Source organism: Acanthaster planci, linkage group LG02 (assembly GCF_054643075.1).
Source record: "Acanthaster planci isolate LZ-2023a linkage group LG02, COTS_SCS, whole genome shotgun sequence".
Lineage (NCBI taxonomy): Eukaryota > Metazoa > Echinodermata > Asteroidea > Valvatida > Acanthasteridae > Acanthaster > Acanthaster planci.
Genome location: NC_141778.1, coordinates 26188756 through 26214757, shown reverse-complemented (window position 1 = coordinate 26214757; position 26002 = coordinate 26188756). Strand labels below are relative to the sequence as shown.

At 40.9% G+C, this 26002-nt stretch overlaps 1 protein-coding gene across 1 annotated transcript in view; it reads right to left on the bottom strand.

The window, feature by feature from the left end:
- Window positions 1-23410, bottom strand: part of tbc1d4 (TBC1 domain family member 4) — a 45660-nt gene extending 22250 nt beyond the window's left edge. The window contains exons 1-3 of the mRNA XM_022228757.2: window positions 22329-23410; window positions 20873-21589; window positions 11992-12090 (exon numbers count right to left, since the gene is read on the bottom strand). Coding sequence (XP_022084449.2) covers window positions 11992-12090; window positions 20873-21589; window positions 22329-23141 — 1629 coding nt within the window. The 5' untranslated portion in view covers window positions 23142-23410. The remainder of the gene's footprint in view (window positions 1-11991; window positions 12091-20872; window positions 21590-22328) is intronic.
- Window positions 23411-26002: the final 2592 nt, after the last annotated feature.

Sequence of the window (26002 nt, the reverse complement as noted above, 5' to 3'; positions counted from 1 at the left end):
CTCAGTGTTTGTTCCCCGAGTAAGCACACTCTCCCTCCTTTTTTCCTGTCAATATTTTGCTTGCTTCGGTGTCTGAGTAAAAAAAATTCGCCTCCCATGGTCTCTTTAAACAGCCACGGATGCAGTGCAGGCACATGTCCCAGCCGTCACTTTGGCAGAGGCCAGTTCTCCATTATCTCTGGAAGGACCTCGGGCATGTCTTTATTAGCAACCACTCCAGCCCCGGTGAATGCCACAACTCTTCTGGTGCTTTTTTCTGGATTTTTTTCAGAGCCACTTGTGGGATTAGAGCTGCGTTATTGTCTTACTTTCCATGGGAAGGAGCGGATCTAAGGGTTGGGGATGAGATGAAAGCCCAGTGGGCATTATACGCAAGTAATCAAGCTTCTTTATTTTAATGATATTCGTTTTGGAATACAACATTTACACAATTCAAGGGTGGATCCTGAACAGAAAAAAAATTACAAATTAAGGGGGGGAGGAGGGCAAACTTGTTTTGGAGGGATCAAAATATGGGATTTTTTTTTCATGAAACGCTTTATGGTCTCTCTGAGGGGCGAGGCCACATTTTGGGGCTTTTGTTTTGGGGACGAAGAAAAAATGAAATCCCCCAGCAAAAAAATACCTTTCTCTTATTATTGAAAAGAAAAGTTGCCTCCCCCCGATCTTCCCTTGGCACACGCTTCAATGAAAATATTCACAGTCTACAATGTATGTACAATTGTACATGTATTTAAATTTTCAGAAGTTGAAATGGAAGCCAGATTATACAAACTGAACCTTGTATTTTTCTGCCCTTTTGTACCCCATTACACAAAAACAGTGATGTGTTTATCAAGCAGTTTAATTTATGGAGCTTGCAATGTAAATAAGTACAAGAACTGCTGCAAATGGCTGACTACAGTGACCTGAAATGGACAAATAAAAAAATCAGAGGACCCGACATTTGATCCCAACAAAATTTTTGTCAAAGGCCAAAAAAACCCAAGAAAGATTCTGCCAGAATCAAATCATTTGGCCCTTTTTCATTATTGTAGCATTGGAGACACCGACATTTTAAGTAAATAACAACACGCTGATTGTGATGCATGCAAGCTGCCAGAGAGCGCTCATTCTTTTTTCCTCGCTGCCTCTCCAAGGAATAAATCACAGAAGTCAAGACATTTATCTGAATATCGGTTCGTAAACAGTGCCATCACTTTGGGAATGGAGACGAAAAGCAAGATGCCACCGGGGTTTGTTTTGAAGAAAAACCTAGATTAACGGCTCTGCACTCTGTAGACGATATAAACTGGGTCGCGCCGTCCTGGGGTGAGGGACCGGACCTTTTCTATGAACCCGCGAGGCTGACATTTATGACGGTTTTCACATCAAAAAGCGCGCGTCCCTACTGTGTTGCAAGATGTGCGAGACAACTGATTCAATTTGGCAAGGTGGGTGAGAAGGACCGGAGACGTCAGCCCCACCGTCTGTCTATTCCATCTGCAGCTCAACCCCGGTACTCAAAGATGCCTCTCCAAGAGGAACCGTTAATGGAATGCAATCAACACCACGTGGGCGACACTTCAGATGCAGATCGTATTCAGCTGCCGTCCGGACGGAAAGGCCGAGAGGAGAAGGGAATTTCGTGCACAACAGCCTGGACACAAAACTTGCAAAACATCTCTCTCCTTGGACATCCTCCCACAAAATTTAAGATCTCTGACAAACAATCTGACGTCTGAGTGTTTGAAGAATTTCATAAGTGGTTCATTGCCCTGACTTCCAGCATTACGTATTAGAAAGGTTACATTTCATCCTTGTTCCCAGGGTCTACTTTGGGCCTAGATTCCAATTGGTTACAAAATGGCACAAAGTTAATTTAAACCGTGCACTTGGTGACTTAACTTTCTCACCTACATGTACATGTACAGTAAACTATTGCAACATGTTCAATGTACAGGAACATGCAATTCCCACTAAAATCATGACAAAAAACTTCCATTTTCATTTCATTTAAAGTTGTGCTCAAAATTAGATTTCTTTATTGTTGACTTAATTACAGTTTGAGAGCCATGTACATGGTGGTGTACAATGTAATAAATCTTAACGACTCAAAATTGCTGAGGTACATGTACAATATAGGCCTATGGTGCACCATATCCAGAAGAGGCAGAGTGACCTGCACTAGTCACTACATGGGTACTGTACATGTACATGCATGTACTCGTATGTACTGTACTTGATTGATCGTGCACATGTACTGTAGCACATTGTACTATCAGACCTCCAGCACATACATAGGCCTACACTGACTAAGTTTTTGTACATAACCTAAAAATCAGACTGGAATCTTGAGGTATCCCACTTAAAACAATGAAACTTTACTTTATATCTTGAAGAGGCTTTTTGGATGCACATTCAATGCGTATACACCATAAGCACAGGCAAATTACATTACAAAGAACACATACTGTCAGGACAAATGACCAGAAATCTAAAATTGACAGACCTGCTTTCATCTGGCCAAAATCTCTCAAATCAGTGAAATCACCACAGACAATTTTTTTTCTTGATATCAGGACACTGATAGATTTTTGTAATACTACATGTACACTGGCGAGTTCATCTGGGAAATCTGAACACTCCCTGTTCTCAGTTGTGCAGGTTCTGTGCTACACTGTACCTGTATATAGGAATTTTAAACCAAACTACCACCACAATTTACACTTTACTCACAGATTTGAAGATTTGTACACATGATTCAACCAGTAATAATTCCAATCCTGATTTATGCCATGGTGGGACATCACCATATCTCTTCCTGGTTTGATCTGAATGTCTGTGTGAGATCCGTACCTTAAGCTGAAAAGCAGGTCGCATTCCAAGCATTCCGTCAGCATCCAACAACAAAAGGCTGGCATGTGAATTGCCCACTGGATTTAAAGTGTGTTTTGCTCAACAGCTGACACAAGAATTGGAAACCACTGTAACTGGTCAACTAACCAGCAGTCTGCATATAAGCTTTGCAGAAATACTTACATCTGTGTCACGGTTTAGCGACTCACAACACAACTCGACCATTTCAGATCTTTTATCGCTACATGGTCTAGTGAGTCTCGGCCTAGGATGATGCGCTTCTGAAATGGGTTCATGATGCAAACTGGGAGCGTAACTTCTTGCTTCTCTTTTATGTAAGAAAACTATCCGATGTCTCTTTTTGGTTACTCTCAAGAAAAGTGCACTCTTTGAAATGTTTAACATTTTCAATGCTTTTCTGACAAATGAGGGCGCTGCTTCTGTGATGTATTGACAGGGAGACACATGGAGTTTCTATTGAAATAAAATTGGGAACCCAAATTTGCTCAATGAAAGTGTTAGAGTGAAAAACTTTGCTCACTGGCCTGTCATCAACTGAAACAGAAAGCAAAACTATCCAAATTTTCTGGCAACCTTTTTGCAGAGAAAGCTGCAACATTAAGGTTTTAACCCTGGATGACATCACTTGGAGGCACTTGGATGACATGAGGTTGAAAAGACCGTGCCTCAGAAATAATGGTGTAGTAGAGTTCTTTCCCCCTCTCCAAAAAATGGACCTCTCCCCCACTAAGAAACCGATTTCCCCACATTATTTCCATGGAAACTCAGTTAACCCTACTCGTACTATAACCATCAAAAACAGTCAAAAATTCTTCCTACTTCTCCCTCTACAGTACACAGACATACCACATGTCACTTGATTGTGTTTGGCTGATAGGACGACTGTCACAGACTGTGTCAAGAATGTATCCTTGCAGACTAGGAGGGTTTTAATGGCATAGGATGTGTACTGAAAGCTCTCAGCCTAAGGTCTGGAACAACTTAAAGGCAAATTGCTGCCATAAATTCACCGTATGTCCTTCAACTTAATGTGTACACATTCACTTCCAAACACTAACTCCAAACCTTAACATAGCTATGTACATGTCATGCACGATTTGCCACTAGCTGTCTGGTGAATTTGATACACTGAAATGAGTCAGTCTGAAGAGAGAATTACTGGATTTTCATCACCCAGGACAAATTTTATATGCCTGTCATAAACACTGATGGAGTGGGCAATAAATGGAATTTTGCATGTGCATGCACAGGTAGTGTCGCAGGCACTTTTACAGCACAGCACACAATCAGCGCCTGGGGCCACATGTAATTTCTGTTTCTGCAAATTCTTGCAAAGCAGAAACTGCATGTAAGTAAACTGCTTCAGTGGAGTGCCTTTTATATTGATTGACACTGGCTCTCTGCTGTTTCTGATTAGAACATAAACCTGCTCAGACACATTTTGTAAAAGCTTATGGGTCATTCTATAAATTTGGGGTCCAATAGTGTGACATCTTTGTGTTCCTGTTAACCCTGACCTCCATGCATGTAATTTTACACGGAAATATGACAGAAATTGATTTCAAACTATTTCTATTTGTTTGGTAGGTAATATGCATTAATTCATCACTCTTGGAAATTACAGAATGCGTCCTGAACTTACCAAATCATAAGTCAGATGTGACAGGGACACAAAAGAATGGACTCCAAATTTAGAGAATAGGGAAGCTTTTACGACATACTGTATCACAGTTCAGATTTGGCACTTTCAACACTTGCCATGTTTCCTAATCTAATAATAATAATAATAATTGACATTTATAAAGCGCCCAATCCATCAAGCAGCTCCCAGGCGCTGTACATCAAAATATAAATAAATAAATATAACCTACATGTACCATAAATAAAATCAACACTAAGAAACTAAAAATGCTTGTTTAAAAAGGTGTGTCTTCAGGCCGGTCTTAAAACTACCTGTATGTATTGGTACTGGTACATCTTCTGCTTCTGCAAGTGATCTGCTTTGGACTTGTACATGTATCTGAGAGTGTGCCATTTATCCCAAAAGGTGAGCAAACAGCCATGAACCACAGCAAAGTATGCAACTACTGTCTTGCTTCAGAAACCATGCTTTATTTTCTGTCTGTTATAAATCATAAATTTGAGAGGCACACATACAATTGGCAGGATGATAAAACACTTGAGCCATTTGAAAAACTGACAAACATTTCACGTCGACATCCCTACACTTTCTAATTCTGAAGGCCAATGTTTGAGATACTGATAAGACTGTGCATCCACATCACACACAAACTACGTGTACATGTACAAAATGTATGCATGATGTTACTCTTGAATCAAGTCGGACTTACGTTGCTAAGCTTTAGTCAGCCATCCCTTCAGCCTGTACTCACTACACGGTTCTCACGCTCGGCCTGGCAGCTCGCATAACCCTTATAAGGCGCCCTCATTTGATAGCCTTTATTGTACATGTGTTATACGTCACCAGTCAGTAAGTCCGACTTGATGGATAAGCCAATCGGACCCCCTGTCGGTGATACGTAGTTATTCATAATTGCATATGAACGACATGATCTTGCATAATGTATACGAAATTTCCACCAGAGTAGTCCATCAGAGTAGTCAGACTTGTAGACTCGTTCATCATAATGCAGGAATGAATGACGTAAAAACAAGTCCGGCAATGTGACTGGCTGCTACCACTTTTGGTAGATGAGCCCATTTGCTGTGTACAAACGGTTGACAGATTCGTCAAGTCAGGATTTCTGAACTGAACTTATAGTAATAAGTGGACACAAGAGGGCGCGAAGCAAGATACAGCGCATGGTCTCGATATGTATCTAAAGCAGAAGCGAAGATGTCACAGAGATCTTGACTCGAGTCAAGTCTAGCATGATGTGGCAGATATGCTCCTAAGATGTGCTCAGTTCTCTCAACCAATGAAGGTTCAAAACCTGCATTATGGTACCTGTGTATTCAGGCAACAAAATGAATTTCCCAGTGAAGGCAAGTCAATTTACATATCGATGACAGGGTTTAAAAATAAGTCCACCAGAGTCAATTTCAAGGCTTTGACAAGTTGGCCAAAGTCAAACACTGGCTTGTGTTTTTTTTTTTTTTTAAATTAGGCCCATAAAGTACAAATTCACATACACACGCCAAGCCCAACAAGAATGAAACAACAAAGACTTCATGACTTTGATAACAAGTTCAGAGATGGCACTGTCCAAACTGTAGCAAAAAATCTCACTGTTTCAACTACTCGTATTTGTGTCTGACTGCTTGAGCCAAACCTTGGACCCCTTTAATTGATTACATGTACGTGCACAGACTGTACGTCAACAGATTGATCAATAATGTCACGGCACTGCTATTATGTACATGTACATGTACGCATGCAGTCAGCAATAATGCTCCCATTTCCTGCTTACTTGTGCTTTAGATGCAATGTGAGGATTGGGGCATGAGTAAAAGGGCTCAGCCAATGTGAATAAATCATTATTCATTCAAGAAACTTTTCATTAAATTGATCGCTTGCAAAGAGCGGATGGATTTTAGTCAACTCACTACATTGATATAATGCGCAAACCTGTAAACTATGGGATAATTTAACAAAACAGACACCAGCAAATCAATGCATCTTCGATCAATGACTTTTTTTTTCAAATTGATAGCACTGTTCCAATTTTTTTACTCGATTCAACATTTTACACTTGGGTTTTTAAGTTTCCGGTAAAAAAAACAATGAAGTCAACTTTCAAAACACGTACAACTCTGCACCAAAATTCTAGTCTTTTGTTGACTTCAAGGGCATTTTACATGAACATTTGAGAATATGGATCTGTGAATAGAATGTTTGCAAGGTTGCCATCTTGCAGGCCGGTTGTTTTGTTCCAAAGGGTATGCACAAAGGAGGTTTTCCTGTGGAAGAAAAGAACTGCCCTGTAAGATGGCTACCATGCAAAACCTCTATTGGAACTTCAACTGGAAATTGAGAATAATCGCATACTGTATGTACCAAGCTGTGCAGTGCAGCATTTCACAGCATACAGTTTACAGCAATATAAAGAAAATCTCTTTGAGTGCAATCTGTAAATCTGAGACGCTCATCTTATTTGGAAACTTTTCATCAAGGCCGTGGGAGTAAAAAATGTTGGCAGAACGGTACATTGGGTGTGAAAGCGCGGGAACACCTACGTGCTTGGGAGCCTTCGAGTGCAATTTAAGCACGGTGATATTCAAAGGTTATCATCTGCTTCCTCTGTCTCCCCTTCCTTCCCCACGACGATTAAATAGTACCACTGCTCTGCACGGCTTGGAAACCGAGATTTGTCTGTGAGTGGCCAGCGCAATTTAATTTGGAGTATGGATTTCGGCGGATGGTCGCTGACGCGGCGGCCTGACATCTGTGTTGTGCGGCGGACGGCCGGGCCGAATTATGCCTCCCTGCAGCTCTCCCTCTCTTGTGGGTGTGTGCACGCATGTCGCAGGTAGCACGTAATGGATGCATGGCCTCGAAGCTCCAGGCTGAAAGTCTGCACAGTGGGCTTGTTTATCGCAAACAGTTAAGTGATGTGCTGCAAGGCAGACCCATCGCAAGTGTGGGAAGGCAGTCAACTGGGATTTGCGCATGTCTAAATCTGTTCAAATTCCCAATGTACATCCCATGTGCATGTACCTTTATATGACCACAGCTTGCACACAACACTTCTCTCCTTTATGCTTCGTTAAATGCTCTTCCCCATGACAGTGTCCATTCTAACACTGCTTTTCAAACACTGAATTTGCTTTGAAGACAGATTCTGCTAGGATCAAAATGTCAGGCCCCCTTACTTTCTCAATTCACTCACTGCTTGTGCAAATTTACATGCATGTACCGGTGCAATTTTTAAGTCCTGTATTACGTCTAAATAACACGCACTGCTTCTTCCCTTTTTACTTGCTGATCCTCATATTTTAAAGCAGAATTTTCCCCTCCCCTCCAAAATGACACTTTTATACAGGATCCATTTCTACATGTACAGGCACTGTTAACAACCTCATAATCCAAATTGTGATTGGCCGTCTTGTTTATGAACCGGTATACATGTAGCAGTACAAGTTTGTATGTATTACTTGTCACTGCAAGATTTTGAACCAGTGCTGTGTTTGAATGTCTCTTGGGCATGATATAACACGAGGCTATTTTTGACAACCTAGTTTTGGGTGACAACTTTAGTACATCTATGAAAACATACGCGTACAACTTGAATAACATTATTTTACATCGGGCAAATTGGACATCCGATTTTCTAATGCTTCCGAACACCCTTTGGAACCTGCAAACTGTTGCGTATTAAACTTGTAATGTACCGTACATGTACATCACAGTAAAGCATACATGTCAAGAATGTCGTTTTTGAATAAAAACACATTACAAATTATAAACAACATTTTGTCACTTTTTCTGGACTCTAGATGGAAAAGTTGAAAAATATATCCAGGGCAGTAATCAGAGGTGTGAATGGCTACTTAAAGCTGAAAACAGCTAGTAAGAAGCTGAGATGTAAAAAGTTCCCATACAATTGTACACCCAGGTGTACAGAAAAGCTGAAATTCTGGGTCAACATCCAAACACAAAAGCTGAAATCAGCTGAAAAGCTGAGTTCTCACACCCCCTGAGCAAGTAAACTGGCTTGGGCCTGTTCCCTTCAGAGAAAATGGAGGACTCCTCTGAGGAATGACCTTTTTTTATTTTGTTACATGTACCCACAGCATAATCTCCGGAGCCAGCAATTTTTCTAATTTGTTGGGACATCTGCCACCTTCATGGATCAAGTCCTCATTGCCATCTGATGCTGCCTGTTTTTTGAGTGCAAAGCGGCTGGCGTTCTGTGCTATTTCCTTATTTGTGGACGTGAACTACACGTATGAGGTTCACAGATGTTATGCGATAATTACCGTTTTTCTCCGGAAGACCGGCTAGTTGGACAGGTAACTCAAGATGGATGCACAGTGCACGCACAGTACATGTACCCTGACAGCTGGAAAGGCCATTAATCCATTTGAACCAGGTTGATAATGTAGTAAACCATGCCCCACACTTTTCTGGGAATTGTTGACGCGAAACCATTTCCCATGGAAACAGTTTTAGTCCATCAAAACTGCGATGTACATGTAGGCCGATGTTAAACGTTAGCAAGATGGGCTGAAGCTGTCGCAATTCTACACCATGAGTACCGAGGGCACACTCACAGTTTTACAAGTATGGTGGTTGACATGATTGAGTCTGCTATGTCTTGTGTAACAACTGCGTTCCAATTCTGGAAAATTCCTTTTCTTGAGGAATACAAGGGGGAATTCTTATCAAGTCCTATAAGGGAAGTTATTTGTTAGCATTGTCTATTTGTTCAAATTATCTGTCCAGTTTTCAAATTATGAGTCCAGTTTTTATGATGTGATAGAAATCTTGAAAAGCTTAACATTGCTACATGTACATTGTATACGATGTACCAATGGGAATTTTCATAAACTGATCAATTTGTGAGCAATTTAAAGAGCGGAAGGATATGTTGATTATTGGTGAGCACAGTTAATGCATGATTTCAGGCTTCATCCAGAATGATAATGTACCCTTGACTGGCAGCCATCTAGATTTCCATGGAGACCAGCAAATGAATATCTCGACTCCTTAGCAATGCAATCTGCCAACCCCCTAAAAAGTTGTTACATGTATGTGCGACCACACTTGGAGAATCAAAATGGATGAATGGCTCACCCAAAAAAACGAACATGAAGAGTTTGGGGGATGCAGATTCCAAGTTTCAGCCCGACTTTTCCAGGTAATGCCCACTGCAAGAAGCCATCATGGAAGCATTGAGTAAACCTTTTTAAGCCCTGTGGGAATGCGACCAATGCTCATCGCAGACTGATGACGGAATTGAGCCACTATTAATCGCTAATCCAAAGTCAAGGCTTCCAAAAAAAGGGGAAAAAAAGGAAAGGGGCCTGTGAAATGTGATTCTCTGAAACGCTCGCTGCAGGAGATCAATTTGACCCTCCAACAAATGTAATTTTACTGGCTGACTTCCCAATTCACTTCTAAAAAGCCATGAGACATCCATGGCCAGGCAAAGGAATACGTGTCCATGTTCATAAGCTGACAAAGGGCAAAAGCCAACTGAACTCATTTCTGATCGTAACGCATGTGCACGGGCCGTGAACACTAAATAAAACATAAATGGTACGATAACACATGTAAATGTACACATAAACTGGTGGACAAATTTGTTTTGCCGTAGAACCAGATTTTACATTTTCAATATCAGTATGCAATATCAATTCTCACTTCAAGTGATATAAATACATAGCAATGTACACTCTATGCGTCTGCAATTTTGTACACTGTTGCATGCTAAAATGTATAGATGTACCGGTACAGATGTACATCGCATATCACGTGCATACATGTACATGTATACAGTTTCCCTTGTGCTAAGAGAACCTAAATTTCCCATGTTTGCAGAACCTACATTTCTGCTTCAAGTGATATGAAGTATTCTTAAGAAGACACATCAATGCCTCTTTACTACAAAGAGATTTCATTTGTAATTAATTAAAGTACCGGCATTGTGTCCTGATGATGGATCAAGCTTCAGCCAGAGTGACTGAACCAGTCCCAAGGCATGACCGTCCTTGAGTGAATGAGTGACTGCCATCTTCAGTTGCGTGAAATCCTATTGCTATGGCAACAGTCCACCCTCGGTCACATTATTACTTTGATCCAAGACAGCATAGTATTCATGGCAGAATTAGGGTTCCCCCCCTTTCCTATAGCGCCTTTTTCTGAGCACTAGTTTTGTCCACAATTGTACTGGTGGTGAAATTTCTAGTGCAGTGAAACTAGTCTTGTTCAAAGAAGTTTGGCCAAAACAGCTGGTTCATGCTTCAGGCGAATGCGACAGAGATGCAAATCGGACATCACAAAATGTTTGCGGCCAAATCACATATCAAAATGTATTCAACCGAAACTGTGATTTCGAAAAGTGAGGCTTGATCTGATGTCACAATATCGCACCTGTGTTTATTTTTAAACCATGTACTGTATGTGAACCAACATTTAGAAGGAAAGTCTGAAAAAAGTCAGAGAACAGATACACTGGGTCATCATTTGTAAAGTAAGAGCACAATGTACGCTCTTTCCATTGCTCACCCGTACATGAAATAATCATGATCTCAGCCACTGCCTTACCGTCAAGCTGAACTGCGGTGAAACCAGAAAACCAATGGACCTCCACACAAACCGTGTGTTAGACCAAGTGAATGCAGTACCGACACCTGTGCACATATACTTGTAGATGCAGGCCTATGCCACCTAAAGACAGTCTCTGCACAGTATGCTCACCAGATGGAGTCAAACACACGTGTGTGGATTAAGGCTTCTTAATAGCCTACCAGTACATGTACCCTAAGACACTTTTTTAAATGGTACACTACAAAGTGTGAGAGGTCACGAGCACTTGCTGTGTACCATGTGTGTGTATTGTTTTTCTTTCTTAATGAAAATGAACTTTCAACCTCAGTACCGGTAACTCTCAGTCCTAAACAATAACTTTAAACAATCCCATTATCACCGTATGTACCCAACTGAAATTTTTTGGGTAATCTTAGGGCAAATAACAGGTGTTCATCCCACGTTCCAACAAGTTTAAGACAGAAGTTAAACCCAAACATATTATCAGGGTGTACTAGTGTATTGTCTTTTTAATCTGGATACAAATTTCTGCCTTCAAATTATAAAACAAATACTCCAAGGCAACAGACAAAGTGAAAAAAGACAAGGTATGCCCCCGGAAAAATAAATTTAACTAAAAAAAAAAAATTTACACAGGGTACCAACTGTATTTACGCTACTAGCACAAGCACCATACTGTATCATTTTTATTAATGGAAACAGCTGGTGATTTCATTTACAGCACCGCAGCTTGACTGACTAAATCCACTTTTGTTTAAAGAAAAGGCGCATGTGATAGGTCAACATGTTTGATGTTGGCCGTAACTTCAACTTAAGCTTGATTCATCATTTTAAACAACGGTTTAATAGTGAGATTTGTTTTAAAAACAGACGGAGAAAACAATTGGTGTGGTACTTACGACTGGTTCAGACTGGCACTTGAAGACATAACACATGTAGCTAGATGAGGACGTCTTCTCCCGGCAGATGAAGCCAAAGAACTCTGGCTGTTTGATGCCCTGGAGCGGAAGAGGACAAAAATACAGTGTTGCTTACAAGTTAATGCAATTTGGTGACATTTGGTAAGATGTCAACTTCTCTTCTTGCACCTATCTTTTTGATTCTTCGTCATATTTTCCCCTCCGTGTTTGTGTGGATGCAACGGGAGATTTTGAGACGCTTGGTGGCGGCAAACATACCTGTAATCTTTACCAGTTCTGAGCACGTGCGCATTGTTCTAAGCATGTGTGCAGAGTTCTGAGCATGCACAGTACTGTGGGAAAGGGAACGACATGTCTGCTGCCACCAGCATATCAGAGTTTCTCATTTTAACCAAGCAAAGGGAAGTCAGTTCTGCAGTCCGCTGATACAATGTGCACCCTTCATACTATGCATTATGTACATATTAAAGGGCAAAAAAGTTTGGTTCCATTTACATAGCATTTGAAAATTTGGGGGACTTTTTGTTTACATTTATTCAGTGTAGAGCTGAAAATAACAGCAAGAGAGACCAGGTGGCATTTGTTACAAAAGTCATGAGCAACAGTTGAAAGGGTACTAGTTATGTAAATTTAAAAGTCCATTGAATCTTTTTGCCCCAAAAGTACCCCATTCAAACTAAAATAAACCAATATTTCTTTTATTTCCAATCTCACGTTTTCCCAAGATCCCCCCCTAAATTTAGGGTTGCACTGTCCAAACAGGCTAGGTGCTGTAGACAGGTAAACAGGAGGCATAAAATACATGTACATGTATGTGTATTTGGGGGGGGTTCCTAAATACCCATGTTGAAACTGCTGTGGTGCACTTTTTGCCAGACAATCATTCAATATGTGAACTGAAAAGCTGTTAAATACAATAATAAATACTGTATTCTGTTAATCGTTCTAGACAAACTAGATTCTGTATTGTAGTACCTTATTATTGACTGTGTCAGTTAACTGGTTAGTGTTTTGAGAACAAGATCAGCTTCCCACTTAACAGAATGAGAAAAAGGCAAATATCATTATCACTATTGTATGTACCAGTATGTACCTGCTGGAAAAGTGATGTTGTGATATCATAGATGTTTAGGCATTAGCACAAATTTTTGAACAAGTTGGCCAATTACCCCTATAGACGTCTATGATGCGGAAGATACATTATACATGTAATTAAGACAAATTCCAAGATGGGAAAAATTTCAAAAAAAGTCAAAAATACTTCAATGCGTCAATATTTAGACCTCCATGTAAGTAAATGTACATGGGCATAGTAATACTGAAAATCTTTTACTCAATCTCTTCTTCCATGAAATTCAATCAATTTTCATTTCAAATCCTGCACTTGATTCTACTTTCAAGTACTGATCCCGATGCTTGGAAACACAATATGACAAACTCTTGAGTTTGATGACACTGCCACAGGAAAGCTGCAAGAAGGAATTGAGACAAATTACCCCCAAGGTTACAAATTTCATGATATGCAGGCACAGGTATACCTTTTAGGCAGACATGCCAGATGTTAGCAAGTATGCGTGTGCCATACATGTATTTGTACCGTCGGTATCTGGCGGCATTCAAAGACAAGTTGAAAGAAAATGCACACATTAGCCAGCGCCATTGACGGTACGGAGATAAATTGCAGGTTTATTGGATTGTGGGGAATTTATACACAGCAGCATACAGTACATGAAGGATGAGCAAGTGAAGGGCTCTGCGAACCGAATGAAATGACATGAAAAGAACCTTGGGCGTCTCGGCATGCACAATTTAACATTCATTTCTCGATCCAGAGTGTCAACATTTGTATACACTGTTCACACTACACCGGTACATGTGCACTAAAGCTTATTTTCTATCAGGACATTTGTAAAAATGATAATGTACGGTAAACTCTGTGAAAGAACAAATGGATCTTGCTTTATTTCCTTTCCTTAACTTTTCTTAATCATTGCTCAAATTTGCCGGTGCATGTACATCTCAGCTTGAAGCAAATACCATATTATTCCTCAGTCCAACCAGTACCCTCCCTATTCCCTCCCATGGCATTAATACAAATGTATATGTACATCAATAATGAAACCGTCGCCTTAAAGCTGTAAGTAAGGGTGTTACTTTTGGACGGGTGGCATTATACTGTTATGTTCGGGAGGCATTGGGTGATAAAACTATCCAAAAAGTAAACTTGATGCATGTAGCCGTCACTTTGAGTCAGTTTTCAGGTTTCGGGGTACTTTTCGTAGGCCTTGAAATTTACTTACTGTATGAGTAGCCCGCAGTAATAGCTACTCGATGTGAGGTTTTGGAAATTATTTTAGAAAATTAAAGTACTGGTAATTCTCTTCTTTGTAATGTACATGTACATGTATTTTTGGAAAGTCAGTTTTTCACTTCAAAACTCAATTCCCTCCCACCCACCCCCCCAAAAAACTAAAACTGTACTTAAAAATGTGCAATTTGCGTGTAAACTACTGAAACTGTCATAAAAATTGCTTTAAACATATGTTGTCCAATGAGCAAATTTGATTACAATGAATAAAAAGCAAATTCAAGAGCTATAACCCTCCTTAGAATTTATCTTAAGCACATTATTATATTTTACTTGTCTACACTTAAAAGTCAAAGGCGAAGGAAATGCCGAAAATTATAATTCTCAGATCTATACTGTACATGTACAGTATGTAATGTACATGTACAAGTATACATAGAAATCTACATGCCAGGATTTGAAAATTTCACTTTTTCCTTGCAAGCGGACTACTCTATTCACGCGACCGCATACTGTTGGCATTACCCTCCCTCAAGTTCCACATTATCCTCAGTAATTCCACAGTGCCCAAGATGCTGCTGTCTGTCAGCAGACTGATCCCTAAATCAATTTGACAGTCTCAACCGGTGATTTCTCGCCCTGCAGTGCCAACAGCCTAATAATATTGAAACAGAAAAGAAAAACCTTCCAATCCAATCACGGGCTGATTGAGTCACAATTTGTCGGCATCCAACTGTTAAAGAGGGGTTCAGACATTAATTAAAGCCCATAAGGTTATTGCACCGGTGAGTAGGCTGATAGGCTGGCTATTTGGCTGAATAATCGTGCTGTGTCCTTAAATGATGAAAGCTCGGGTAGAGCGAGAAGGAATCCCCACGTCCGCAATGCTAGCCAAATTATTCAACAATCAAGTCTTGGGGACACTCTTTACACGGGAAACCACTCTAGTAAATTAATCACACTGTAATTGGTGAACACTTCGAAGGGAAACCTGGGCTTAATTTGGTAAATGTTCAGTAAAATTTTCAAGCATTGTTTTTGGTCAGACATGGGCTTTGGCTGTGCAGTGAATTGAAAACATTACAGACAACTTATTTTATTCAAAGCATATGGCATTAACATGTACCGTACATGTAAACGACGAAATATTGATTTAAATGTCTGTTTAAACATTTTTTGTTTGAACAAGAGAGTAGCTATCCCAACCATGGTTATCTCTTTCATGTACTGGTTACGGTACATATACATGTAAAAGATGGCAATATCCAAGTGTTTTTCCCTAGCACTGATGTAAGACCTTTCCACATTCATACGATGAATTGATGGGAAAAAGTAACAGCCATAGCCATGAAAATACATCTTGGACATAACCTGACATTCGAGGGGGCATCTCGCAGAGGACTGTGAGAGATTTGGGCTCCAACATGCAAAGGATTTGGGCAAAAACGGCACAAGTGGTTTGACAGAAACTGATTTGGATAATCCAATCACTTCTGATGGATTATTCTTGATAAATTTAAAATGGATGTTTATTTGTGAACTTGTTTCTATAACTTTCCTCTTCACAAAGAGACACGTAGTCTCAGTCACATGAACAGCAAGGCTTTGGTTTCCACGAGTTTGGCATGCACACTGCTGTGACATGTTCCAACTACGGTACATGTAAGTTGTATGAATGCCTAAACCACATCAATAAACTCGCTGATTGAAATTTGCTGGTGACAGAGCCGCAATCAATTCCCATTACCGAGCCCCAATGACATGCACGATGCTAACAACAAAAGAGAGTCCTCATCGGTGCAATCAAAGCCAATGAAGGTCTTCTGGGCACAGTCTAGTTTGTGATATCGACTGCATTCACTGAACATCAAGCATGTACAGCGTACACGTACATACATGTACGTCATAGTGCGCAAACTTGTACATGTACATGTGTCACCAGCAAATTAAGCGCAATTTACCTTACATGTACATGTAGGTATAAAGTATTTACAATGACACTCTACAGCTCAAAATCCGGGTACAGTGTAGGTCTGGGTAATAACTCAAAATTTAGTTTCTCTATTTCCACAAATTAAATCCAAGTTTTCCACTTTGGTCAAATACAGAGCTTTGAAGTTGCAGCACCTGGAAAGTAAACAATGAGTAAGCAATTTCAAGATAAAAAGGAGTGTAAAAAATTACAGTTTGTTAATGAACTGTTAATGCCATTTATGTAAACTTACCGGACATGTAGGGGACAGTATTTCATACATGTAGGGTACATGTACATGTACCGGTAGGTTAGCAGTATGACAACCCCCCTCCCCCAAAGAAGCAAAACCAAAACTTGAAATCCCCCAGCATCATTTTCTTTTATCTTCTTCCCTTAATTTCTCTCCCTTTTTTTCTTTTTCTTTCATTTTGCTTGTTGAAGTTCAGCCACGATCTGGGTTAGGATCTTAAAATCCACCTAAAAGCCGGACAATCAAAACAGACTGGATGTCTGACTTGTTCCCTTCATGTAACCTATACAATGCACATTACTCTGGTTTCAATGCAATGTAGAAAGCTGAAACTTGATACTGATTGGTACTGTGAACTGCAAGGGCAAGAGCTTTATTCTTGACCAAACACAATCAAATGAGTCCCAATTTTGGCCAGAACTGCATGTACATGTAGTTTCAAGTTACAAGAACTCGGTTCAAGTTCCAGGCCTCTGAATAAATGGCTGCATGCTGAAAGTCAGTTTCAACAGTCAGTACTTCCAGCCAAATGATTCATCAGGATGTCAAATTTACATGTAACTGTACATGTACATGTGCATGCCAAAGTGCTTGGAATGTCCGTTCTATTGCACAAACAAAATGGTTCTTTTAGCTTTTAATAGACCTCAAATGACTGTGCTGTACTGAAATAAAATTGGCTCATTAGGAACATTTCCACATGTACACATGTATCACACAAACATGAGCTTCTCTTTTTTCTTGGCACTAGGATAAAGTCCCGAGTACCAGGAACACTCATACCAACTCTGTTTTCTCCCCCATAATTGAACTTTGAAAAAGTGACTTGTTTACCAACACACTTAGCCTGGTGTGTGTCAATTATTACAACCTTCCTTATCTCTTTGTGTACATATGTACACACCTAAATCAACAAGGAAGCTGAAGAAAACAGGCACACAAAGTTGTACAATTGCACATATGGGTAACTCATACTTGGGGGGGAGGGTGCACAGTATTGAACTCCATATCATAATCAAGTCTGAGATATTCTGACCTTGGGATAAGTCTGTTGAGATCTACCACCAGTATGTAAACATTATGTACTTTTATTAGCAAACCAACTTAGCCTCTGATCTCGTATTGTAGAAAAGGTTTACATGTATGTACTTACATGTACATGTACAATGTATCATTGACATTATGCAATTTTAAGAACATTTCAAATTGCATGCACCTGTGCATACACATACAGGTAACTTTATGAAATTTTCCACAAAGCATTGAAATGCCCTCTGACCTTGGATGATAAAAGGCAAATGGGAGCAATGCAGAAGATATTACATGTACATGTTTGCTGAGGCTTGCATCAGTGCATGCTGTAATGTGAAATACAAAACCTGCTGCAAAGTACTCACTGGTTACGGTGACCTGAAGTGTAAAAAGTCAGAGGGCATTTCAATGCTAAAAGAATCTTTCTCAAAGACACAACCTTTGAGTTGACAAATTTAACAAACTTGAATTCTCTAAACTGTACAATGCCCACTCACAAAATGGAGGGCCCCGGGGTGGGTTACAGAAACAACAAAATCTTGCTTTAACTCTTCAGCAGGATGTGCAACATATCAAGTACATGTACACGTAAGCATTCCGGTACATTTACAGGAGGCTATTAAAGCAGAAATAAACAACACGCAACTGGACTAAATTTCATTTCCAGATGTTATTCCACATAGTGCATTTTCATCTCAAAAAAGGCTTGGGTTCCAGCAGCTGAAAGGACAACAAATGTCCAGGTTTACTTTCCATATTTCACAAAATTATGAAAATCCATGACCTGTCCTAAGGTCTAGTTGATCAAAATGTGAAATGAAACTGTAAACTTGTTCCAGGAAAATGGCGGGAGACAGTTTATACTTAAGCTGGGTGCCAGAACACTCAAAATCAAATTGCCTGTACCAGCAAAACTTGACTGTTGAGGTGTCATACCAAAAATAATACAATACAATGTATGTGTGACCATTATAGGAAAGTACATGAATTGTAATAAGACATTACTCGTGGAAGCATACATGTATGTCTGTGCAAAGTATAGAGAGTCTATACCGTACATAAAAAAATGTTCGTCATCTTGTTTACAACATGCGACCTTGGGGATGTTGGGCTTTCTGGGACAGTACCGGTAGGTGGAGTCACTCTGGTGTAGCAACATGTGCCCTACAAGGGGAAACCCCAATGTTTCCCAATGATACCCAAAAAGTGAGAAGTCTTGAGACCCTACATGTAGATGTGTACATGTATGTCATTGGAAAATCAGAAATGGGAGGCCCCTTGTCAAATAGGGTCACCACATTTCATGGTAGAATGACTGGTCAATGTACAGGTACATGTACATGTACGGTATATCCCTAAAAGAAGAATTCCTTTTGGAGTTTAATTCAGGCTATTTGATCGCAGATAAATAACATTTTGAATGGGATTTGTTTAGCAATACCGGTATTACAAAACAGACATTTCTACTGGGGAAATATTTGATCAAAATTGCATTTTCTCTTCAAAAGTGTAAATTTGAGTCAAATGTACATGTATTGCTACAGTAGTTGAGAGATTTCTTTTACTTGTACTAATGCCTTTCTGACCCTGTATGTACATGTATGTGCAGAGACTTCCTTGATCTCTTGAAAAAAGAAATAAATAATTTCAGGTAGGAAGGAACTTTGGACTTCTGCTGTTTGGACAAGGACGGAAATGTGTTGCTTTCACCTTTCTGATTCCAACCTTTTTATTCATGCACATGTACAGGTACAGGGTGTACGTCTCCATCATGTGCCTTAGTAAAATCATCAGAAATGTGTGGAAATTAATGAAAGAGGACTTTAAACTCAACAAGTCCACAGCTGAATAGCCGTGTGCACTCACAAATTTTATGGCAGACCAGAGTATAGCGTGTCCTTTGCCAAAAGCTACCCTGCAGGATGAGTTCTCCACTACGGAATACGGACGTCATTCTTTTTTTTTCTTTCGGATAACGTGTTGGATTTTTTTTTTGGCCACAGGCTATGACGTAGTAACTGTATTGCAAGATGGGGAAAAGAAGTTGTCTCAAGATGCAAATTTCCCAGTTAATCTCCACTGAAATGCCACGGCCGCCCTGCAGATCTCGTGAAAGAGAAAGGGGAGATAGTCGAGTCTGCATTAAAAGAAGTCAGAGGTTGTTTCCTGTGGGGATGGAAATGCCATCGAATTACAGGATCTTTAGAGCGCCGCACATACATGTACCGGTACATTCCAGTGAGGAAGGAACTCATTTGGGGCCTGCTGTGTCGGAAATTCACCGTTGGGAATCTAATCACGACTCGCTGGTTGAGCCTATGCCACAAGCAAAACGAACAGAATTCTTTAATCTTGAGCTGTACTTTTTGGCATTTTTTCTTCTTTGGCGTAAGAACAGTTTGTTAAACTATATACAAAAAATTATCAGCTACGTATGTAACAATATTTTTATAATCATTTTTACAACATTCAAAAATAATGATTTGATTAATTTGTGTATGTACATTGTAGGCATGGAGTATTCCTACATTAAATTTTCAGAAACAAACAATTTTCAACAGAAAGCATGGTCGTATTTGAAGCAAATCAAATCAAATGCTATGTTACATTCAGCAGTTATGGTTATGAAAAGTGGTTTAATCCTTTGATCTAAAGAGCAGTTTGTTTGAATTGTTTTGGATTTGTTTGGGCTATTTTAAACTATTTGATTTTAATGGAAAAATAAGCAATTTCCAACTACAATGCATCACAAGATGGACATGTAAATGTACCTGGGTACGTGTGTATTCTAAGCAATGAGAAACGGATTACTCGCACTGTAAATGCACGTGCATACCATACACACAACATTTCCTTGAACAAATTAATAGGCTGTTGAAGGGCTTCAAAGTGATGTTGAGAAAATCATGTACATGTACAGTACATATATGCCCATGTACATGTACCAATAAGGGTCGTGAAGAAAATAAACATTTGAGGAAAATAATGAGCTACTGACGGGATGCAGGGAAGAGTGGAATGATTGTCTCCTAGGAGACAGAGGGATGATCACAGGCAGGAGATGACAGGATAGTAAAGGAGCCACAAACATAGGATGATGGGACCATGGGTAATGTCAAGAGATATGCATTTCACATAAAATGTTAAAGGTTACAGTTGAAACCATCACTATACATCGTGATTACAGTGATGGACGTTAAATGTTACAATGACACCAAGTGGGCCGATTAGTGATAAATATTGAGGATGAAAATGTAATGAAAATTTCTTGAGATCCCAAATCAGGAAAACTCACCTGGGAGCAGAACGATATTTCGTTAAACTTCTTCGTCAGCATAAACGATTTTTTGTCTGGGCTGATCAGTGTCAACATGGACTTGCCTATCTGGAACAGCATCGTTCGATTGTGGCCGCTCGTCACACTCTCGCCGTTTGCTGCGGTTGATGAGATGGAAGCAGCCGACGAAGTTGAGTCGGTGTGCCCCACGTTGTGGTGTTTCAGCACGGCCGCCCCGGCTGATGACACCCGGTCCCTGGCTACGGGGGAGAGCTGGGTGTCTTGCTGGCTGGCTCGGCTGCTATTGCTGGCCGTGTCTCCATCGGTATCCAGGACATTGGGAGGGGAGGACACCAGGGAATCTGAGCTGACCGAAGACGTGGTATCCTCAGAGCTCAACCTGTCCGACTCCGTCGAACCCACAGGGGGTTCGCCAACCGGTGATGTCCCGTTCTGATCCCCGAAGGAGAAGTGGCGCTTGCGGGTCCCCAGTCTCTTCTTGCGCGTCTCCATTTCGTGCACGTTAAACTTCTCGATGGTGTCATCGATGAGGGTGGGCGGGGCACGCTTGTGGGTGACAGTCACGCGACCGCAGTACATGACCTCAAACATCGTGGCGTTGTTGATTCGCAGGTTCTCAATTGCCTCCACACCAGCTTTTTCTTCTTTGCTGAAGACGTCATATTTCACTGCCTCCTTTGATGCATCACGCACAGAGCTTGCAATCTGATGAACCTGTAATGTGCATACCGTGTATTAATTTACAATGCATAATTCCACAGGCAAATGCCTGTAGTTATCCAAAGCCTTTAGACACTCCAAACTGTGTGTGAACAAGAAAAATGTATACAGTACACATGTAAGTCCCCCAAAAAAACATTTGATACCTAATCTCTGCATGTACATGTATTCTTTCCAAGTCTCAACTGGTCTGATCAAGCTTTATTCCTATCCAAAAGGTGCCTGACACTGGTAATGGTGTTCCCCTTGGCTATCATGGCAATCATGGCAGCGCATGACAATAACAGTTACATGTATAACAGGTGTTTTATCTGCCCTAGGCTACGTGTGCATTGACTGTGTTGTAACAAATCTTAGCCAATACTGAAACCCTTTTGACAACTTATGAATATGAAAAAGTACATACATGTACATACACATAGTTACGATAATTTGCAAGACAAAAATGGACATAAAACTTGTACATTCTGCATGCATGGTGATCACACATCCTAATGTATAATTCAACATCCAGGCTCTACAATAAAACAGTTCAGAACGAAAGAATTAATTGCACAGTCTATGTACATGTACAATGTGAATGCATGAGACTCAGTACACATGAACGCTAGATTGTGTGCGTACATGTATGGCATGAATGTATGGAACTGTCAGTTTTCACCAGAATGAGCACAATCCTGAAGTAGGGCCTATGGTTTAAGGATGTCAGTATACAATATATATTAGAACTTACAACTTCTGGATCTGATGTTTCAAAGACAAAGCAGTGGAAACTTGATTCGCTGTCGGGTCTCCATAAATAAGCAAAACACTTCTTGTTGTGTCCCCTGGAGAATCGTGTGATGCTCTGGGGCAGATGCTCAAAGACAATGGATCCTTTGCTCTCCGAGATGCCAATCGCACCCCTGGAGGAGACTTGAAGGATGAGGTTTTGTCCGTTCCCTGCCTGGCGCCGCTTGTTGGCTATGATCCACGGAAGCATGGGCTGGGTGATGCGTCGGTCCAATTGCACATTGCCATAGTATTTCATCTTGAAGACTGCCTTGGTGGTGCCTCCGCCTCCCGATGACCCGCCACCGCCTCCCGCTCCATCCACTACGTCCCACCCCTTCATGATTACCGGGTGGGTGTCCAACATCTTGCTCCGCCTATCCCTGGGGATGGAAGCCAGCGAGGTCCTCATCTTCATCTTGCTGGAGTCGGTCATGTCGCCAATGATGCTGTCTGCCTCTTCATGACTTCGGTGATCACTGGCGTTGCCGTTGTTGTGGGATGCAGTGTTCGAAATTCCTGATAATGAATCTGCTGAACCAACTGATGCTACTGGCATGGTGGCTTCCTCGTCTGCCGATACAACAACCGGTGCAGTGGTACGTGCCGATTTGGTTGAAAGTGGATCAAGAGTCGCCTTTTTATTTATTGTGCTGTCTACAGAACGTGTCCGATCCGCAACATCACGCCGATTGGGTTGTTTACCGCCTCCTCTGAGTCCGCTATCCACGGACAGCGCTTTTTTGGTACTGGCTAAGGGAACGCGCTGAGACATACTGAAATTTTTCCTCCTGCCCTTGTGTCTACTTAAGCTTCTCCGGCGGTTGGGCTCAAGCGGTGAATTCCCCCGCCGTCTTGATGACACAAGGCGGTGTGAGTCACGCACCTCCAACTGTTTCTGTACTACTGCTGTTTGTGTAGTTCGCCATCTTCGTGTTTGTCCTCATCGAGTGTTTTTCAAATGCAACGTGCAGATGAAAACTAAAAAATAAGTAGTTCAGTTAAGTATGTAAAGCTTGAAACTCAAGTCACCTACACGTAGATCTGCATTCATATAGCTAGAATGTTCATAACTGACGATACTGTGTATTTTCACGGAGTTCCTTTCGATTAAAGTAATATATAAACTGTTTCAGCATTTGACGCCAACTACACGTACATTACGAATTAGTTGCTCGAGTGACAATCCACCCCTTTTTATTTCAAGTGTTGATAACCATCTGTGATTATTGCTTGTCCTTTCTTGTTGAAAAGGTCACATGTTCAGTGATGGTTGAAAATCGTGTGGACTGTAACTGTAGTTTGACATTTTAAATAAAAACAGACCAGGGACATATTTTCATAAAAAAACTATTCCCCCCCCCCCGAAACCAAAAACCTGCGGATGACAGGAACAGAAAGTGACCTTGTCCGACACGTGCACTGCGCGGGCCAGCTGCGATTGCGGTTTGACGTCATTGTCTTGTTCATAAACATTTCATTTGGAAGTACGGTGGCACTATCGGAATCGCTAAATTTCGAGTGACAAATATGATCCTTCTGTCTGAAGTGTGCTCGTTCACAAAACACCATTCCGTACGGTGTGTTCCTTCCTCCATGGTTTACCTTGGCGACATTTATCACTGGGTTCCCGCCGTGGTGCCGTTTTTCAAGATGTATCCTCTTTGAGGGGGGAGGGGGTAGGCCTATATAGCTGAGGGTGGTTTCAGTGAAATCGTCACCTGCGCCCGATGCATGACAGTACCCAAAGCCTTCCACGTTTAACACTTTTAACCAAAATTATATTTCTTTTTTTCAAGACAACCATACCTTATTCAAATGTGCTTGCAAAAAAAATTGGTTCATGATCGCGGAGAAGAAAAAGAAGTTGGTCAGGTTGAAGATTGCAGTAACTTGAACTGTAGATTTGTTCCTTCTAAAGAAAGTTTGTGATAGTGCCCTTCAATTTGAATTTTTGCCCCATATCACTCAGTTATCCAATTTAAACCAATGAGCTCACGCAGGGCGCGTATCTGGCAGGAAGCAGATTAAGTGTTCAAACAGGCGCGAAACGAAATGAGGTCTAGTTTGAGAGAGCCACAATCCCCAATCTTCTTTTATCAAGTCACTTTTCTGGAGCCATAATGGCGCAGGTTTGGTGGGCTAGGGGATAAATTAAGCAAAATCATGGGGGGGGGGCTTCTGCCCTCTCAAAAACCAAACCACAAGTTCGTCAAGAATCAAGACTCATTTTTACATTATCTATGAGAAGAAGCTCTTTGTCTTCAACAGCTTAACGGGGTCAAAATATGTAAAACATATATACTTTTCACCCAAAATTGGCGGAGTGCTGATGTCAGACGCTTAAACTCAGCGGCTTATTTCAAAGTTGTCGACCCGCATGGGCGAGACGTATATCGGGTTCTGTAATACTTTTTTTAACATGAATACCGTAAATTATTCACGTATGTATGGTGAAAATCAGGTGTTCTCCCAACAGCAAAAGGGGAACATATAACCCCCTCCGGGGGGGGTCGGCGGGGTGTTTGTGGGCACAGAAATACTTCTGCAGTCACAGCCGATATGCGCTTGATTTTAGGAAAACACCCTTGTAACGAATATAGCAATGATACATCGACCAACATTCCATTGCGATATCATCATCCAAGCCGATTGTGTTCATCTGCAGTTAATCGCTGTTGATACGATTGTAAAAGATGATGCAGAACAAAAACCGCGGCGCGCTGCAGGGAAGTTCAAGCAATGACGCACAGAAAGGAACATATATTTATAAATACGCACGCGTGTGTAAAATTTCTTGGGGTTGACACCGTGACGCATGCTACGAAACACGATCTTAATTGATGAAAGCGGTTGGAAGGAAGAGGGGAATAGAAAGAAGCGGGGGGGGGGCATAGCGGGATGGTAACTAAGCTTACTTTTTGTCCAAATATGCGAGATTGAAAAACAAGCTTTCAAGTTTGTTGGGGTGTTTGTTTGTTTGTTTTAGATAGAAATAGCAGCGTTTAGTGTTACAATTTTTAACCAACAGACCGACCACTGAAAGACCAAACCAACAAGGAAGTCACAGACGGGTATGCCTGTTACCCAGCTGTAAGCAAGATATCTTATGATAGATTGATTCGTCATTGTCAAATACAAATTTGTCAAAATGATTTACGGTAAGGAACAAAATGCTGAGCTAGCTGGTCGTTGACGTTCTACATTGGAGTTGGAAGAAAAATCAGAAGAAAGCGTTTGACAAATTTTAATCAATAGGCCTAACTGGAATGTGGAGTGTCCTTGCCCCCATGGCATATTGGTTCAAAATGACACACATTTCGCATGAATTGAACGCCACAAAGACTCAACCACTGTGTGCCAAGGACAAAAACTGCTTAATTCAATTCCGCGATGATTTTGTTTGTTCCAGAGGGCGCAGGCTAATAAACCGCAAAGTCTGACTGGCGGATTTATTGTTGATCGACAGGTTGTGGTCGGCTTCTCCGCCGTTATCCATTCCACCAAAGTCTGGCACCTCCCATGATAACCACAATCTTTGCTGATCATCAGGAGAATCATGACTGCAGCCGACTATTGTCCTACCGTCTAATAACAAAGGTGTTATTGTTTTGTATGGGCGTCCAAAGGGACATG